The sequence below is a fragment of the Hyperolius riggenbachi genome, chromosome 9 (genome assembly GCF_040937935.1).
Source record: "Hyperolius riggenbachi isolate aHypRig1 chromosome 9, aHypRig1.pri, whole genome shotgun sequence".
Lineage (NCBI taxonomy): Eukaryota > Metazoa > Chordata > Amphibia > Anura > Hyperoliidae > Hyperolius > Hyperolius riggenbachi.
Window position 1 is genome coordinate 90,876,365 of NC_090654.1, and position 19,499 is coordinate 90,895,863.

The window sequence follows — 19,499 nt, forward strand, 5'->3', positions numbered from 1 at the left end:
CCACCCACGCCTGGTTCATCTTGAGAAACGTCAGTCTGTCCGCAGACTTGTGAGACAGACGTGAGCGTTTCTCGGTGACCACGCCACCAGCTGCATTGAAGCAGCGCTCGGACAGCACGCTGGAAGGGGGACAGGACAGCACTTCCAGGGCGTACTGCGCCAGCTCGCTCCAGATCTCCAGGCGCTTGACCCAATACTCCGTGGGATCAACAGGGGTATCGCTGTCAAGCCCGCTGTAGGACCCCATGTAGTCAGCCACCATGCGGGTCAGGCGCTGGCTGTGACCGGAGGAGGATGCTGCTGCATGCACCTCCTCTCTAGTCACTGCTGGAGCCTCTACAGTCCTGTAGAGCTCGTTGCTGAGAGACAGCAGGTCTGTGGTGCGCTTGCTGCTGGATGCAGGCACCTGCTGCTGCCTCTGTGCTGGCAGGACAGGGGGGGTGGAAGGCTGGGGGAAGGCTTCCTCCAAGCGCTCAACAAGGGCTTGCTGCAAGCTCCTTATTTGTTGCGCTGGGTCTCCTCCTGCAGGAGACAGGAACTGGCTCAACTTCCCCTTGAGGCGCGGGTCCAACATCATGCTGATCCAGATGTCCTCCCTCTGCTTCATCTGGATCACCCTGGGGTCCCTGCGCAGGCACGTCAGCATGTGCGCTGCCATTGGAAAGAGGCGGGCCACGTGTGCTGTCACATCGACGGCAGTGCTGTCCTCATCCTCCTCCTCTGCCGCCTCATCCTCTCTCCACCCCCACACCAACTCAGCTGCACTGTGCTGATCCCCCTCATCAGCAGCAAGGTCAGGGACCTCCACCAAGTCCTCCTCCTCCTCCCCCTCAGAGGTGGACTGTGCAGCTGCATGCCGCTCCTGCTGGGCCAAGGCTGCCGCTCCCTGTTCCAGCAAAGCATCGGGGGCCCTGTTCAGCAGACAAACCAGGGGCACCCACTCGCACACCATAGCATGGTCCCTGCTCACCATGTTGGTGGCCTGCAGAAAGGGAGCCAGCACTAAGCACACCTGCTGCATGTGCCCCCAGTCGTCATCGGGGACGATGGACGGGATGTTGCTGGTCTTGTCCCTTTTCTGACACAGTGGCCAGGGCAAGGTACTGGTTGACAGCGTGCTTCTGTTCAACCAGACGCTCCAACATCGCCAGGGTGGAGTTCCAGCGAGTTGGAACGTCAAGGATCAGCCCATGGCGTGGAAGCTCCAGCTCCTTTTGCAAGTCTTCCAGGCTCGCAGAGGCTGCAGGCGAGCGCCGGAAGTGACGCACAACATTCCTTGCCATTTCCAGCAGTTCGCCCATCTCCTGGTAGGTGCGCAAGAACTTCTGCACCACCAGGTTCAGCACGTGGACAAGACAGGGGATGTGGGTCAGGTTTCCCCTGTCGATTGCGGCAACCAGATTGGCCCCATTGTCGGCCACCACCTCTCCGACTCTGAGGCCTCTGGGGGGTCAGCCAAATCCTCTCCTGCTCCTGGAGTTTGGCCAACACATGGGTTGCCGTCAGTTTGGTCTTCCCAAGGCTGACCAACTGCAGCAGTGCTTGGCAGTGGCGTGGCTTCACGCTGCTGCTGAGGCGGGGGGTTTGGCCAGGTGTGCCGGAGGATGGCAGAGGATCGGAGGAACCTGCTGCAGTTCCCCTGACCCTGCGGGGTGGCACCACCCACTGTGTTGCTGCTGCTGCTGTGCCCATCCTCACCCCCTTCCACCAAGCTGACCCAGTGGACAGTGAAGGACAGGTAGCGGCCTGTCCCGAAGCGGCTGCTCCAGGAGTCCATGGTGACGTGGACCCTTTCACCAACCGCGTGCTCCAGCCCTCGCTCCACATTGGTCATCACAAAGCGGTGCAGTGCAGGCATGACCTGGCGGGCAAAGAAGTGTCTGCTGGGGAGCTGCCAGTCTGGGGCTGCACAAGCAAGCAGCGCACGCATGTCGCTCCCCTCCTGCACGAGCGTGTACGGCAGGAGTTGGGAGCACATGGCCCGTGCCAGCAAGCCGTTCAGCTGCCGCACGCGACGGCTGCTGGGAGGCAGAGCCCTAACCACCCCCTGGAAGGACTCGCTCAAAAGGCTCTGGCGTCGCCTTTTGCTAGCACGGGAATCAGCGGAGACAGCAGAGGAGGCCACTGAGTACTGGCTGCCAGAACAGGCCTCAGTGTCGGCGGCAGGAGTTGCAGAGGGGGGAGGAGCAGTGCGTTTCCGCACTCCTGCTGGTGGTGCTGGAGGAGCAGGAGGGCGGGTGGCTGCTGTTGCTGCTGCTGCTGCTGAAGGCTGTGCAGTGGTGGGTGTAGTGCCACTGCCAGCGCCAGATGCCTTTAGCCTCTTGAACTCCTCATGCTGGTGGTAATGTTTAGCAGCAAGATGGTGCAGAAGAGAGCTGGTGCTGAACTTTAGGGGGTCTGCATCCCTGCTCAGCTTCCGCTGACAGTGGTTGCAAGTGGCGTACTTGCTGTCAACTGTGGGCATGGTGAAAAATTGCCAGATTGGTGACGTGAAAAACCCCCTACGGACTGGAGCCGCTGCTGCCTGTCTCGCTGTGGTGGTTGGGGGGGGGGGGCTGGTAGTGGTACTGGCAGATGCTGCTGCTGCTGCTGAGCCTGAGACACCAGCAGGCTGTGGGACCTGCCTACTGCTGCCAATGCTTGCAATGAGGCGCCTCCTTGCAAGGCCCACAAGCGCATCCTCCTCCTCTTCCTCAGAGCTGCTGATGATGACATCCCCAGGAGCTGGTGGCACCCAGTCTTTGTCCGTCACCCTGTCATCATCATCATCATCCTCCCCCTTCTGAAACATGTCCTGCTAGGATGATGACCCCCCAAACTCCTCTCCTGATGCATGGATGGGCTGCTTGACTGTCGCCACAGTCTTGCTGTCCAATCCCTCCTCCCCCAAAGTGCCCATCAGCGTCTCCTCCTCAAAATCGCCAATAACAGCAGACAATTCCCTCATGATGCCTGGGGTCAAAATACTGCTGAATGACAGGTCGCCAACTTGTGACGGTGAACTGGCCTCCTTCCCAGGCCCTGCTGGGCGGCTGCTGCGAACAGGGGTGGTGGTGGTGGTAAGGGTGGAGGCCTCGGATGCAGAGCTGATGGCGGGCTGCTCATCCTCCGTCATCAGTTGCATCACAGTGGCTGCATCCTTTTCCTCAATGGGACGTTTCCGACCCGGCTGGAGGAAAATAGGAGCAGGTACTACACGCTGCTGCTGCTGTGTCTCTGCAGCGTGAGTTGCAGATGGTCCTGCTGGGCGCCCAAGGCGTCCACGGCCAGTGGCTATAGGCGGAATGTTAGCCACTGACGCAGCTGCTGCTGCTGCGGAACTGTGCATGGTGGCGCGGCTTGCCACAATGCTGCTCCCTCTCCTCCTGATTCCCTTGCTGCCCTTCCCCTTGCCCAAACCGCGCTGGCTGCCACTTCCAGACATCTTAGATGTTTTTGGCGTAAACAAAAAAGTTTTTTAAAAGGGCGGGTGAAAAAGTGGGGTACTTTAATGGAGTGGGTTGGTGGGTGAGGTGACACTAATCACTAAGGGATTAGATCGCTAAGTGATTACTAGTACAGTACAAATACAAAATACAATAATCAGTAATCAGTAAGTGTGAACAGTGAGTGTGTCCCCTAGTACACTAGTACAACTAGAAAATACAATAATCAGTAGCAATCAGATTCAGTAGAAGGAAATAGAGTGTGTGTACACGACAGTGCACGCACACACACACGCAGGAGCTAGCCTATGAACAGTAAGTGTCCCTAGTACAGTACAACTAGAAAATACAATAATCAGTAGTAATAGTAATCAGATGATTCAGTAGAAGGAAATAGAGTGTGTGTACTGTACACTACAGACAGTGCACGCACACACACACGCAGGAGCTATGAACAGTGACAGTGAGTGTCCCTACAGTACAACTACAAAATACAATAATCACTCAGTAGTAAAGGAAAAGACAGGGTAGAATACACAGCAGAAACACTGGTATAGATGAGAAATAAACTAACAGAGGACAGGAGGACAGCTGCCCACACAGGCAAGGCCCTGAGGCCTAAAGCTGTAAGCTTGCCTGCAGCAGCTGTCTCTCTCTATGTAACACACAAGCTACTAACTAAAATATAATCTCTATCTAGCTAACAACAATATAGGTGTGTATAGCAGGTGTATGTGAGCAAAACCATTGACCACAATAGAGCACTTGCTAAGCCAAAGCACAAAGGAGCAGATCTCTCTCTGTACAAGTCTCAAGCAAGGACGGAAAAACCTAACATGGCGGCCGCTATTTATAGGGTAGGGGCTGGCCAGGGCCCCCCTCTGTGATTGGCTGCCGTCAGAGGGCCTGGGATCCCTCTGATTGGCTCTATGGACATCAATCTGGGCTATGACGCTATTCGAGCTCGGTATTCGAGCTCGAATACCGCTGTTTGCTCGAATAGCGCGAATAGTGAATGGGCTATTCGAGTTCACTTGAATAGCACATTCGAATAGCTGCAGCTATTCGAGCTCGAATACCGAGCTCGAATAGCTGAAAAAGAGCTCGAATATTCGAGCTACTCGAATATTCGAGCTCTGCTAAGCATCCCTGCTGCAAACTGCCGCAATGCAACGCCCAAGTGTGAAAGGGCCCTGAGGGTTCTGTTCAGTGGTGCTCCACTAGTAATTCAGGTATATAATCATTAATCGTAAAGTAATGAATGGTAAATGTCATGGTAAATTCAACATTCTCTCTCCAACAATTATTGTTTACAACTGCTTTTAAAGCAAATCTGATGTACTATATAAAAAAACAAAACAAAATACTTTTACCTTAGTAGACGGAAGCCCCTGGATCCTCCAGAGTCTTCCTCAATCATTCTCGAACCCCTCCTCAGCCAACCAGGACCGTCTTCTTCTTCACGACCATGCTCCCTTATGCAGAGATGGATTAAGATGAAATGGGTCCCGAGCCAAGGTAGAATATTTGGGGCCCGCTTGTGGTCCTTTAGCTGAAGTGGAAAGAGGTCAAAGAAGATGGCAAGTGGGACCCTTAACACCCACTAGGCCCCAAGTATCTGCCTAGGTTGCCTGGTGGATGATCCTACTCTGCCTGTATGGCCACACTGCGCAGGCACCAGTAGAGCTTGCGCCTGGTGCAGTAGCACAAAGCCACTCATGCATGACCTCATGCTACTGGACATGCGCGGATCATACTGGTGACTGCGCAGGGTTACCACACTCATACATGGAGGGGAGCACAGCCCCTAGCAACATGTTGTCAAATGCATATGGAAGGACTAAATGCAGGAATAGTGGGGTATAAGAATATTGCCTTTGCGCTATCCAGAGGCTTCCCTCTACTGCGGTAAGTACCTAGTTTTGTTTTTTTCCCTCAGTTCAGGTATGCTTTAATGAAACCATTTTACTTTTTGTAGATAATGTCCCCGAAGAATTAGTGTCATTGTGTTCTGTATGGCTGATGATTACCTTACCTATGGTTCTTCTTCTGTGTGGAGCCATTTCCGTACATCTCTTTTGGACATACAAGAAATCAACACGTAAAAGTGAGTTTTGATAATACTTTGCAAGGCAGATTATTGGAGGCTGTGTTTATGGTTCAGGTTAGAGGTGAGTACATCTTTTTGAGGAAATTAAGTTGATGGAAAAGATCTTCACTAAAACAGTAGCTATTGTTGCCCTGGGTATCATTGGATGAATAGACACACTTCAGGGGGTGGGATTTATACTAATCAGTACCATCTTATGCATGAGTAGTTGGTCATTAGGGGTAGGAAAACTCCTCTCAGTCCACCTTGATGACTAGAAAGTCATGGATAGGGCAGAAAGCTCTGGTCAGTCTCGTGCATCAAAAAAGGGCGCTTGGAAAAAAGGGCGCAGGATATAGCCGAAATTATAAGTTCTAATGTAAAACAATATTTTTCGTTTATAGCTTATAAACGAAAATCCAGTGCTAAAAAGGTTGAATAAATGGAAAAACACTGTCTATAACAAAAAACTAAATTGGAAATGAAACGTCAAATAACGTCTATAACAAAAAAAAGATATTTACACGTGTATTAAGCATAGTTATACAATGGTAGATTTTACAGGTATTTTACTGCAGTTATACCTAACTGTAGGCTCACACAGATCTCCCCCTATCCCTATCCCTCACCCCTAGACTCCCCTTTATGTAAATATTAGGGATGGGACGAATCCACAATTTCTTCGAATCCGAATCCGGATCCGAATCTAAAAAGGTTCTCGAATATCTCGAACCTTTCGAATCCCGAATCTAACGAATCCTGCACATAAAAATTGTGCGATCCGTGGTATAGTTGCCCGCAGTATAGGTACCCAGGCATAGGTAGCGAGGTAAAGGTGCCTTCAGTATAGCTAGCTAGGTATGGGTGCCTTCAATATTGGTAGCTTTCAGTATAGGTAGCAAGGTATAGGGGCCTTCAGTATAGGTAGCAGGGTATATGGGCCTTCAGTATAGGTAGCAGGGTATATGGGCCTTCAGTATAGGTAGCAGGGTATATGGGCCTTCAGTATAGGTAGCAGGGTATATGGGCCTTCTGTATAGGTAACAGGGTATATGGGCCTTCAGTATAGGTAGCAGGGTATATGGGTCTTCAGTATAGGTAGCAGGGTATATGGGCCTTCAGTATAGGTAGCAGGGTATATGGGCCTTCAGTATAGGTAGCAGGGTATATGGGCCGTCAGTATAGGTAGCAGGGTATATGTGCCTTCAGTATAGGTAGGTAGCTAGGTATAGGGGCCTTCAGTATAGGTAGTAAGGTACATGTGCCTTTAGTGTAGGTAGGTAGGTAGGTAGGTAAAGGGACCTTCAGTATAGGTAGCAGGGTATAGGGCCTTAAGTATAGGTAGGTATGTAGGTAGGTAGGTAGGTAGGTAGGTAAAGGGACCTTCAGTATAGGTAGCAGGGTATAGGGCCTTAAGTATAGGTAAGTATGTAGGTAGGCAGGTATAGGTGCCTTTAGGTAGGTAGGTACGTATAGGGGGCCTGTAGGTAGGTAGGTATTGAGGCCTGTAGGTAGGTATAGTAGCCTGTAGGTAGGTAGGTATAGGGGCCTTTAGGTAGGTAGGTACGTATAGGGGGCCTTTAGGTAGGTATAGGGGGCCTTTAGGTAGGTGGGTATAGCGGCCTGTAGGTAGGTAGGTAGGTAGGTATAGCAGCCTGTAGGTAGGTAAGGATAGTGGTAGGTAGGTAGGTAGGTAGGTATAGTGGCCTGTAGGTAGGTATAGTTGCCTGTAGGTAGGTAGGTATAGTGTCCGGTAGGTAGGTAGGTATAGGTGCCTTTAGGTAGGTAGGTATGTATAGGGGGCCTGTAGGTAGGTGGGTAGGAAGGTAGGTATTGAAGCCTGTAGGTAGGTATAGTGGCCTGTAGGTAGGTAGGTATAGGGGCCATTAGGTAGGTAGGTAGGTAGGTATAGGGGCCTTTAGGTAGGTAGGTATAGGGGCCTTTAGGTAGGTATAGTGGCCTTTAGGTAGGCAGGTAGGTGCGTATAGGGGGACTTTAGGTAGGTATAGGGGCCTGTAGGTAAGTAGGTATAGCGGCCTGTAGGTAGGTAGGGATAGTGTTAGGTCGGTAGGTAGGTAGGTAGGTAGATAGAACCCCCCCTCCCCCGCCAACCCCCCCACGGCCCCCTCCGTCCCCCGTGCCTCCTCCGCTCACCCCTGAATAATAATCTACTCACCTTTCCCGTGGAGCGCAGAGCGGCAGACCTCTTCGTTACTTCCCTGTTCCCTCTAGTGGCCGGACCTTACTGATGACGTCATTGTAAGAGCCGGTCACTAGGGGGAACCAGGAAGTCGGCGAGAGGTCTGCCGCTCTGCGCTCCGCTATGGATAGGTGAGTGGATGCGGGCAGGGGGGGCGAGCGGAGGAGGCGCGGGGGGGGGGGGGTCGGATGAGGTCGGAGGAGGACGAGTGCGAGCGGCGGATGCGCGGCGATGCGGCGTCGGGATTCGGCGGATTCGTATAGTGGAAAATGGCGTCGGGATTCGAATCCACGAATCTCGAATATTTCCTAATATTCGAGGGATTCGTGGATTCGCCGGATTCGTCGTCCCACCCCTAGTAAATATACATAATTTAATATATTGTATATATTATAAATATTGTACTGTAACTATACCTAACCCTACTCTCATACAGAATCCTCCCTGTACCTATCCCTAACCCCTAGACCCCCCATGGTAGTGCCTAGCCCGAACCACCCCCTGGTGGTGCCTAACCTTAACCACCCCCTGGTGGTGCCTAACCCTAACCACCCCCCTGGTAGTGCCTAACCCTATCCACCCCCTTGGTGGTGCCTAACCCTATTCACCCCCTGGTGGTGCCTAGTGTTGGGCGAACAGTGTTCGCCACTGTTCGGGTTCTGCAGAACATCACCCTGTTCGGGTGATGTTCGAGTTCAGCCGAACACCTGGTGGTGTTCGGCCAAACTGTTTGGGGTTCGCCCGAACTGCTGAATGCCCGGCCAAACAGGGCCGAACAGGGCCCCTGTTCGGCCGAATAGGGCCCTGTTCGGCCGAATACTGCCCCCCTATGGGGTCGCAGGCATAAGGGGGGACTATGCCCCGATCGCGGGGGGGTCAGAAATTCCCCCCACCCCCTCCGCTAGCGCTCCCCCCTCTGCCCGCTTCCCCATACAAAAGTTTGGCGAAAGTAAAATAGTACGGGTGGTGGTGGTGGCCTGGCACTGTGAAGTGAGTGAGGAGGAGGAGGAGTGCGGAGAGTGATGCGTTGAGGGAGGCCGGGCAGCGGGCGGTTCAGCGGTAGTACCCTTGTGGTACTTCCGCCCTTTCTCTGACCTCACGTCCTCTGCGTGATGACGCATACGAGGGTATGCGTGACGCGTACCCTCGTATGCAGATGACGTGAGGTCAGAGAAAGGGCGGAAGTACCACAAGGGTACTACCGCTGAACCGCCCGCTGCCCGGCCTCCCTCAACGCGTCACTCTCCGGACTCCTCCTCCTCCTCACTCACTTCACAGTGCCAGGCCACCACCACCACCGGTATTATTTTACTTTCGCCAAACTTTTGTATGGGGAAGCAGGCAGAGGGGGGAGCGCTAGCGGAGGGGGTGGGGGGAATTTCCGACCCCCCCGCGATCGGGGCATGCTCCTCCCTTATGCCTGCGACCCCATAGGGCCCCCAAAAGCGGGATGTTCGGGGAGTTCGGGGTTCGGCCCGAACATGCCGAACATCGCGGCCATGTTCGGCGAACGTTCCCGAACATCCAGGTGTTCGCCCAAGACTAGTGGTGCCTAACCCTAAGACCCCCCTGGTGGTGCCTAACCCTAAGAACTCCGTGGTGGTGCCTAAACCTAAATCTCCCCTGGTGGTGCCTTACCCTAACCACCCATCTGGTGGTGCCTAAACCTAACCATCCCCCTGGTGGTGCCTAACCCTAACCATCCCCCTGGTGGTGCCTAACCCTAACCATCCCCACTGCACAAACATCCTTACACACATATAAACAATAATATATTTAATCCTTAAAATACTTCACTATAAATAACATGAATAGAATAATGTATATATTTGTAATGGAATAAATAGCCTTTAAATCATGTACACATTTACAATATAATAAATAGAAAAAGGTATATATACAGTGTATAATAGAATAAATAGCCTTACAATCATGTTTGCATTAAAAATCTTAAAATAACGGTAATATTAAAAGCGATATATTAGTAAGATAATAAATCTAAAAACTATAATCGACGCATTATAAGTCTAAAATACAAATACCAAAAGCGACGTATTTCTAATAGAATAAGGTTGAAAACAATATTTAAGCATTATACGTATTAAAAACTAATTTGAAAATGATAAAATAAGTGTAAATAAAAATGTACTTGTTACAGTCCTGAATGCGAAATTTAAAAATGAAAAAATAAATAAAACCTCCTGAAAGTGAAATTTAAAAACTAAAAAACAAATAAAACACAAAGTCAAAACGAATTTTTAAACAATATTTGTAATAAACCTTATTCTGTAAATGAAAAGTTTTGTTAACACGATCCCTGCAATTGCTATTTCTCGGGTGCCCAAATTTCCTGTTGGGCGCCCAATAGCCAATATTTTGCATTGCAGTCTATGGCGGCACCCTTTTTGTCTATTAGCCATATGCACCCTTTTTTCCTGCTTCGGCCAGTCAGTGACTTTGTGTAATGATCAGTAGTGAACAGCTCTTTCAGCCCAATAGTCTGTATACTTTATTCAAATGTGTAATGCAAGTGATTCGGTGCACAGTAATACTCAGTAGCACTAGAGAGTAGTAGCCCCCAGTGGCAAGGGCCCACTAGTGGAAGAGTAGTGGCCCCTAGTGGAAGGGGTCCACCAGAGGGAGAGTGGTCAGATAGGCAAGGTCGGCAACAGATTAGATTGGCAGAAGTACAGAATCATCAGGCAGAGTCAGCGTAAGTATATGGGCAGAAGTCAGCAACAGATCAGATTGGCAGAAGTACAGTAAAGAACAGGCAAAGAGTCACAACAAATAATAAATACAATAAGAATATCCTAATCTAGTGTGAAATCCCCAGGGTCCTGCCAGATCAAAGCACACACGGATCTGACTAAGGTCTGAGAGCTTTCTCTGTGAAGTTTCAGCAACAACAGACAATGAAGCACTGACATCCCCAGCCTTAAGTACAGGCCAGCAATTCCAAACGTCCCGCCCAAAGCAGCCCAACCAATCAGCAGTGAGATACAGTGATCTGATGTCGGTCAGCTGACCTGCCTCCTAAGTGCATAAAGGTCCTGACGCTCCCTGCGCGAGCGTGCTGACCTTAGCTGATGTGACGCTGAAAGACCTGTCTTGCCGGAGGCTGTGCGAGACAACTGTGAAGACGCGGCAGCAGCCGCGGTGATGTAATACGCAGAAGCCGCGGCCGCGGTGCTTCCCGATGCAGAGGTAACCGCACTATTCCTGACATTACCCCCCTCCCTGAGGCGTGGCTTCCGGACACGCCCCTGATGGTTTTTCAGGATGTGATGAGTGAAATTGTTATTTTCATTCCTCAGCATGAAGACGATGAGCCGGTACCCATGACCTTTCCTCAGGACCATAACCTCTCCAGTGAACCAGATACTGTACCGAATTCCGCACCCTGCGAGAATCCAGAATCTCCTCAATTTCATATTCAGGCTCCCCATCAATCACAACAGGGGGGGGGAGAGGAGTCCCCATATACAGCAGGTTTTAACAATGAATAGTGATGTCGCGAACCTCCAATTTTCAATTCGCGAACTCAGTTCACGAACCTCCGCAGAGAGTTCGGTTCGCAAAAAAGTTTGCGAACCGCAATAGACTTCAATGGGGAGGCGAACTTAAAAATTTAAAAAAAATTCTACTGGCTGGAAAAATAATATAAAACATATTTCAAGAGATCTAATACATGGAGAAAACCCCTCCTCCCTCCTCCGTCCTACCAGAGGGAGGAGGGTCTCATCTGCCAGGGAATTATAGTATTTCAAAAGCCAGCTTACATACCGTGGCTGGGAATTGAACCCAGGTCTCAGTGTATGGTAGGTAACTAGCATATCCATTATACCACCAACACTACTAGCTGAAGCTAGCCTAGCATGTACCATTTATGCTCAATCCAAGTGAAAAATTAGACAAGACAAATAACATTTATATCGCATTTTTCTCTTGGCGGACTCAAAGCGCCAGAGCTGCAGCCACTAGGGCACGCTCTATAGATAGTAGCAGGAAGACTTGCCTAAGGTCTCCTACTGAATAGGTGCTGGCTTACTGAACAGACAGAGCCGAGATTTGAACTCTGGTCTCCTATGTCAGAGGCAGAGCCCTTAACCATTACACCATCCAGCCACTGCTTAAGGATTTGTAGCCAGGCATGGCCTTGCCCTTTGTGTTCAACAGTTGTCCAAAGAGAACCCCAGATAGCCAGGTAGATTCATCTCTCTCTCTCTCTCTCTCTCTCTCTCTCTCTCTCTCTCTCTCTCTCTCTCTCTCTCTCTCTCTCTCTCTCTCTAGTAGGGATGGTCACCACTTTCCACGAAATTATATTTTTGAGCATAAATGGATTGAGCATAAATGGTACGTGCTAGGCTGGCTTCAGCATGTAGTGTTACTGCCTATAGAGTGTGCCCTAGTGGCTGCAGCTCTGGCGCTTTGAGTCCGCCAGGAGAAAAGTGTGATATAAATGTTATTTGTCTTGTCTAATTTTTCTTTTGGATTGAGCATAAATCGTACATGCTAGGCTAGCTTCAGCTAGTTGTGTTGGTGGTATAATGGAAATGTTAGTTACCTACCATACACTGAGACCTGGGTTCAAGTCCCAGCCATGGTATGTAAGCTGGCTTTTGAAATACTGTAATTCCCTGGCAGATGAGATCCTCCTCCCTCCGGTCTCCTACTGAATAGGTGCTGGCTTACTGAACAGACAGAGCCAAGATTTGAACCCTGGTCTCCGGTAGGAGGGAGGAGGGAATAGGTAGGAGGGAGGAGGCTAATTAAACTCTCCCTAGCAGAGTCTGTCAGCAGCTGTCCCTTAACTAATTAGTGTAGGCAGACGAGTGAGTCAAATGGCACAAGGACCTTGCCTTTTATAAGGGGGTGGGGCTCCAGCAGTGAGTGCAGTCTGATTGGCAACAATGTGCCTGCTGACTGTGATGTAGAGGGTCAAAGTTCTGCTCAATAGAGCATTATGGGGCGAATTGAACTTCCGGGAAAGTTCGCCTTTGGCAGGTGAACGCGAACCACCGAAGTTCGCCGGGAACTGCTCGCCGGCGAATCGTTCGGGACATCTCTAACAATGAAACGTGAAAGGATTTTACACCCCTCATAGTAGCTGGCAGAGTTATTCTATATGCCACCTCATTAACCACTTGCCGACCGCCAACTCATACCGCGCGTCGGCAAAGTGACAGCTGCAGGACCAGCGACGCAGATCTGCGTCGCCGGCTGCAGGCTAATTAATCAGGAAACAGCCGCTCACGCGAGCGGGTGTTTCCTGTCATTTCATGGCGGGGGGCTCCGTGAATAGCCTGCGGGCCGCCGATCGCGACTCGCAGGCTAAATGTAAACACAAGCGGAAATAATCCGCTTTGTTTACATTTTTGACAACGCTGATACAGTAGCAGCGTTGTAGTAGATCAGCGATCCCCGGCCAATCAGCGGCCGGAGATCGCTGTCACATGACAGCGGGGAGCCTGTTAGAGGCTTCACAGTTCCTGTGCAGCCTCCGATCTCTCGCGGAAGAAAGGGAGGAGAGGGGGAATCCTGCGGTGGAGGGGGCTTTGAGGTGCCCCCCCGCCACCCACAGCATGCAGGAGCGATCAGACCCCCCAGCACATCATCCCCCTAGTGGGGAAAAAAGGGGGGCGGTCTGGTCGCTCTGCCTGTCATTTGATCTGTGCTGGGGGCTGTAGAGCCCACCCAGCACAGATCTGAAAAAACAGCGCTGGTCCTTAAGGGGGGTAAAGGCTAGGTCCTCAAGTGGTTAATCATTTCAGTAATGGGATATGGACCAATATATTTAGGTCCCAACTTTGCTGAGGGTTGTCTTAAAGCAATATGACGGGTGGAGACCCATACCATATCTCCTGGTGCAAAATCCCACTCAGGAGAACGCTTCCTATCAGCATGTCTCTTTTGAACCTCAAAAGCTCTCTCCAGATTGACCTTTACCAAAGCCCAAATTATTTTTAAAGACTCCTGCCATCCTTCCAATGCAGGAAAGGGAGAATTATTCACAGGTAATGGAGAAAACTTCAGTGACCTCCCTGTGACAGCCTGAAAAGGTGAAAAACCTGAGGAAGTGTTCCTAAGATTGTTATGGGCAAATTCCGCAAAGGAAAGGAACTTTACCCACTCATGTTGAGAATCAGCTACGCAGCAATGGAGAAATTGTTCCAGAGATTGGTTCATCCTCTTTGTTTGACCATTAGTCTCTCATTCAGTCCACAGCACCCAAGACTCATGCAACTAATGGAAATAGCTGCAAAAACAACCTAACACCCTGGACTGACTTCAAAAGTATTAGTGAGGAAGAGATCTCAGACATCCTCTGTCGTCTCCGCCAGACAACCTGCGACCTGGACCCTGGACCAACTAAACATATGCTGAAATGCCCTGACCTGCTTGGTCCAGCATTTCACAAAATAGTAAATTGCTCTCTGCAAGCAGGGAGGTTTCCTACCTCTCTAAAAGAAGGAATCATCAAGCCCCTTCTTAAAAAACCTTCCATGGATCCAGATGCTATGAGCAGCTACAGACCTGTCTCCAACCTCCCCTTCTTAGGTAAAGTTATTGAAAAGGCTGTCTATCTGCAACTTGAAACCAGGCTGTCAGTAAACAACATCCTGGACCCTCTACAATCTGGCTTTAAGAAACACCACAGCTGTGAAACAGCCCTCATCCAAGTCTGCAACGATCTGCTCATGGCAAGGGACAGAGGGGAATGCTCCATCCTAATCCTGTTGGATCTTTCAGCGGCTTTTGATACAGTTGACCATGAAATCCTGCTTAACAGACTGCAGGAGTACTGTGGCATCAGTGGATCAGTCCTCCAGTGGTTCAGATCATTCCTGACTGACAGAACACAGAGAGTATCCCTAGGACCTATAATGTCCAAACCTGCACCTCTACAATTCGGAGTGCCACAAGGATCAATCCTATCCCCTCTGCTGTTTGCAATCTACATGTTGCCACTCGGTACACTTATCCAACGACATGGCCTGACGACGTACCACTGCTACGCCGATGACACACAGCTATACCTGTCCTTCAAACCTGGTGGAACAGACCCTACCCCAAAAATAAACTCTTGCTTAGCTGAGCTTCAGGCATGGATGAATGATAACTGGTTGAAACTGAATGCTGACAAAACTGAGGTCCTGTTGGTCCAAAGCCAGTGCTCGCCATCAAAACAGCTCTATCCTAAAGCAACACCAATTAGGATTGGGAATTCAGACATAAACAGCTCCAACCTTGTGCGCAGCCTTGGCGTACTAATCGATGGGGAATTGAGTTTCAGAAACCAAATTTCATCTGTAGTTAAATCTTCCTTCTTTCATCGGAAGAACATTGCAAAGATTAAACATCTGATTCCCCCAGAGGATCTTCCAACCCTAGTCCACGCCTTCATCACATCACGGCTGGACTACTGCAATGCCCTTTATGCTGGCCTCCCTAAAAAGGATCTGCGTCGCCTGCAATTAGTGCAGAATGCTGCTGCCAGATTGCTAACAAACCAGCCTCGCCACTGTCACATTACACCGATCCTTTGCTCACTGCACTGGCTACCAGTAGAATGGAGAATACTCTTCAAGATTGGACTGCTGACATTCAAATCCCTGCACAATCTGGGCCCTGGATACATGAAGGACTTGCTGAAGCTGCACCACACCTCTCACAACCTCAGATCAGCAAGTTCTATAAACTTGGTCACTCCCAGAGTGCACCTCAAAAAATCTGGAGACAGAGCCTTCTGTCATGCTGCCCCTACTCTTTGGAACTCCCTACCACACCCAGTAAAGACAACACCATCCCTGGAGCTATTCAAATCCAAACTGAAAAGCCACCTGTTTAGCCTAGCATTTCCAGATTTATAAAATTTCTTCCTCTGTACCACGATGGTCGGAGCCATGCTTATGCGCTTTGAGTCCCACGGGAGAAAAGCGCTTTACAAATGTTATTTGTTGTTGTTGTTGTTGTTGTTGTTATTAGTCTGAGGATGATATCCTGAGGAAAAAGACAAGGTCAAGCCCAAATGCTGACAGAAAGCTCGCCAAAATTTTTACAATACAATACAATACAATAACATTTGTAAAGCGCTTTTCTCCCATAGGACTCAAAGCGCATATAATACAGGGTTGCAGGCTGGGTTGTGTTACAGAGGAGATAGTCAGATGTTCATGAATGCCAGACTAAAGAGGTGGGTTTTCAGTTTAGACTTAAATGCTTCCAGGGATGGAGCTGTCCTGATTGGGTGTGGCAGGGAGTTCCAAAGTGTAGGGGCAGCATGACAAAAGGCTCTGTCTCCAAAGGTTTTGAGGTGGACTCTGGGGGTGACCATGGTGTTGCGTCCTTTTGATCTAAGATTGTGGGGGGGGGGGGGGTGATGCAGCTGCAACAAGTCCTTCAGGTATCCAGGGCCCAGATTGTGCAAGGATTTGAATGTCAGTAAGCCAATCTTAAACAGAATTCTCCATTTTATCGGTAGCCAGTGGAGTGAGCTCAGAGTTGGTGTTATGTGGCAATGGCGGGGTTGGCTCGTTAACAGCCTTGCGGCGGCATTCTGTACTAATTGCAGGCGGCGTAAGTCTTTCTTATGCAGGCCTGTGTAGAGGGCGTTGCAGTAGTCTAACCTTGATGTGACGAAGGCATGGACTAGGGTTGGAAGATCCTCTGAAGGAATTAGGTGTTTAATCTTTGCAATATTCCTTAGATGAAAGAAGGAATGTTTCACAACAGCTGAGATTTGATTCCTGAAGCTTAATTTCCTATCAATCAGTACTCCCAGGCTGCGCACACAGTCTGAGTTTTTCAGGTCTGAGCTCCCTATCCTTAGCGGTGTTGGTTAAGACTGGGGCTGCTTTGCTGTTGAGCCCTGTCCCTCGATAACAAGTACCTCAGTTTTGTCAGCATTAAGTTTTAGCCCATTCATATTCATCCACTCCTGAAGCTCAGCTAAGCATGCATTTATTTGTGGAGTAGGGTCTGTGATGCCAGGTTTGAATGACAAATATAGCTGGGTGTCATCAGCATAGCAATGATATGTCAGGCCATGTTTTTGTATGATTTCTCCAAGTGGCAGCATGTATATGGTGAAAAGTAAAGGGGATAATATTGCGCCCTGAGGTACACCGTATTTTAGTGGTACAGGGTTGGAGAGGAAGGGCCCTAAGGCTACCCTTTGTGTTCTGCCAGCCAGGAAGGAGTTGAACCACTGGAGAACAATGCCATCTATGCCACAGTACTCTTGTAGCCTGTTGAGCAAGATTCCATGATCGACTGTGTCAAAAGCCGCTGAGAGGTCGAGCAAAATCAGGATGGAACATTGACCCTTGTCTCTTGCAATGAGCAGATCATTGCAAATCTGGGTGAGGGCTGTTTCACAGCTGTGATATTTCCTGAAGCCAGATTGAAGAGGGTCAAGATGTTGTTTCTGGAGAGCCTGTCTTCAAGTTGGAGGTAGACAGCCTTTTCAATAACTTTTCCCAGAAAGGGGAGGTTAGAGACAGGTCTGTAGCTATTTAGAGCATCTGGGTCTAGGGATGGTTTCTTGAGTAGTGGCCTGACGATTGCTTCTTTCAGAGTAGAGGGAAACCACCCTTCTTGTAAGGAACCATTGACTATTTTGTGGAATGCCGGTGTAAAAAGTTCAGGGCATTTCAACATGAACTTAGTGGGGCCAGGGTCCAGATCGCAGGTAGTCTGGCGAAGGTTTGAGAGGATGCCCAAGATGTCTTTTTCAGTGATTACTTTAAAATCAGACCATGGTGGTAGGCTATTTTTGCACCTGTTATATGGCTCTGCATGGGTTTCTTGGGCTGTGAATTGAATGGCAGATCGTATGGAGGAGACTTTGTCCGAGAAGAACTGGGCAAATTTCTCGCACAGTTCCTGTGAAGGTCTGATGCTGGATTTCCTGCAAGATGGATTGCAGAGACTGTCAACTGTGCGGAAAAGTTGGGCAGGTCTGTTGGCTGCATTTTCATTTCGTGAGAGAGGAATAAGGACTTCTTTTTGCTAATCGCCGTTTGATATTTTTTGAGGTGAGCAGTTAGGGAAAGTTTGTCATCAGGGGACTGGTGTTTGCGCCACCTTCGTTCCAGTCTGCGTCCCTGTTTCTTTAGTTCCTTTATAGAGTTGTCAAACCAGCGAGCGTGATGTAATGGTGCGGAACGTTTTTGTGAGGAAACACGGAAAGGCAGCCGCTTGCTCTCAGAGCAGGGCGGCTGCTTCCGTGTCCAGCATGGCGGCGCAACGCGAAGAAACCGCCGCATTACCTCTAGGTTCAGAATGACGCGCGTGCACGCGGAGAGGCAAGGCTTATATGACAGCCAGAAGTGAGTCAGCTGACCAGGCCGGTCAGCTGACAATTGCAGCACCATTCATTGGCCCAGCACTTAGGGAGGTGCTGGGCAGCCTTTCTGTATATATGGGGCTGACTGTTCAGTTGCTGGTTGTCAGGCGTTGCGATCACTACGTGGTAGCACGCAGACCTGAGTCAGATCTGAAAGTGTGCCGGGACCAGCTGGAGCTGTAATCCTACACTTAGCTAGATTCTGTTGATAGTTTAAAGTACTAGTTTATTGTGATTATCTGTTATGACCTGTTTGCCAGTCTGACCATTCTTCTGAACTCTGATCTTGTACCTTGCTATTCTGATACTCTGTTGCCGACCCCGGCTCGCCTTTAGACTCCGCATCAGCCTTCTGATTCTGTACCTCAATATATCTGATACCCTGTTGCCGAACCCTGCCTGTACTTTAGACTCCGCCTCTGTCTTCTGAATCTGTACCTTATCTATCCGTGTGTTTACGACCTGGCTTGTCCGACCTCAAGAACCGACCTTATTCTTAGAGGCGGTTCCCAGTCCTGGTAGTGACACTTCTTCCTGAGTGTCACTCTCGGGTTGTCCTTCCTACTCTCAGCCTGACTCCTCCTCCCGGGAGAGTTCTGGTCCATGGAAGGAAGTAGTGCAGTACTCCTTACTGTACTGAGGCCTAGTCCTCTAGTATTACTGTTGCACCAAACACTCCAACTCTACTCAGGTGTCCAGAGGTTAGCTTGTATATCTGATTATCGGTGATACTGCAGATCATCAATAATCGGGTATATATCTGTATTCCCAGTGATACTGCAGATCACCGGTAATCAGATCCTCTCTGTGTTACACCGATCGTTACAGTTTTATCTTTAATGGAGCTATGGCGTCAAAAGCGGCTGAGACATCGTGGTTATATTTAAGGACCATGGATTCAAGGCCTAAGTTGTGATCTGTCAGTCCGCCTAGATTGAGGCTGTTCTGAAGGTGTTGGGGTGTCAAACCTTTCAAGGAACGATATTTTATTAGTTCTTTCACTTGGTGTTTTGTAGCCGGTGCTGTAAAGGAGAAGTGGACAGTGTGGTGGTCTGACCAAACTACTGGATCAATTTCCACATTGGATATTAGGAGTTCTGAATGGAAAATGAGGTCCAGAGTGTGTCCTTTTTTGTGGGTAGGGAGGTTGATGGCTTGAGAGAAGCCCAGTTCATTCATGGAGAGAAGTAGCTCAGTCCCAAATTGGGAAGAGTGTGTATCGACCCATGCGTTAAAGTCTCCCAGAATTATCCACCTAGGGTGTTTCAGTGTTATGCAAGATACAAGTTCTGCTATTTCCTTGAGAAAAGCTGAGCCACCATTAGGGGGTCGGTAGACAAGCAGTATGTTTATTTTTTTCTCAGCTGAGAGTTCGGCTGCCAGACATTCAAAAGAGTGGGTGAGGGCTACAGCAAGGGGTTTAATATTCAAACT

At 49.6% G+C, this 19,499-nt stretch overlaps 1 protein-coding gene across 3 annotated transcripts in view; it reads left to right on the forward strand.

Annotated features, from left to right (window-relative positions):
- LOC137531663 (uncharacterized) overlaps positions 1-19,499 on the forward strand; it is a 77,619-nt gene that overhangs the window by 40,970 nt on the left and 17,150 nt on the right. For all 3 annotated transcript variants that reach the window (XM_068251607.1, XM_068251608.1, XM_068251609.1), the window contains one exon: positions 5,404-5,532. In XM_068251607.1, the coding sequence (XP_068107708.1) occupies positions 5,404-5,532 (129 nt within the window). The remainder of the gene's footprint in view (positions 1-5,403; positions 5,533-19,499) is intronic.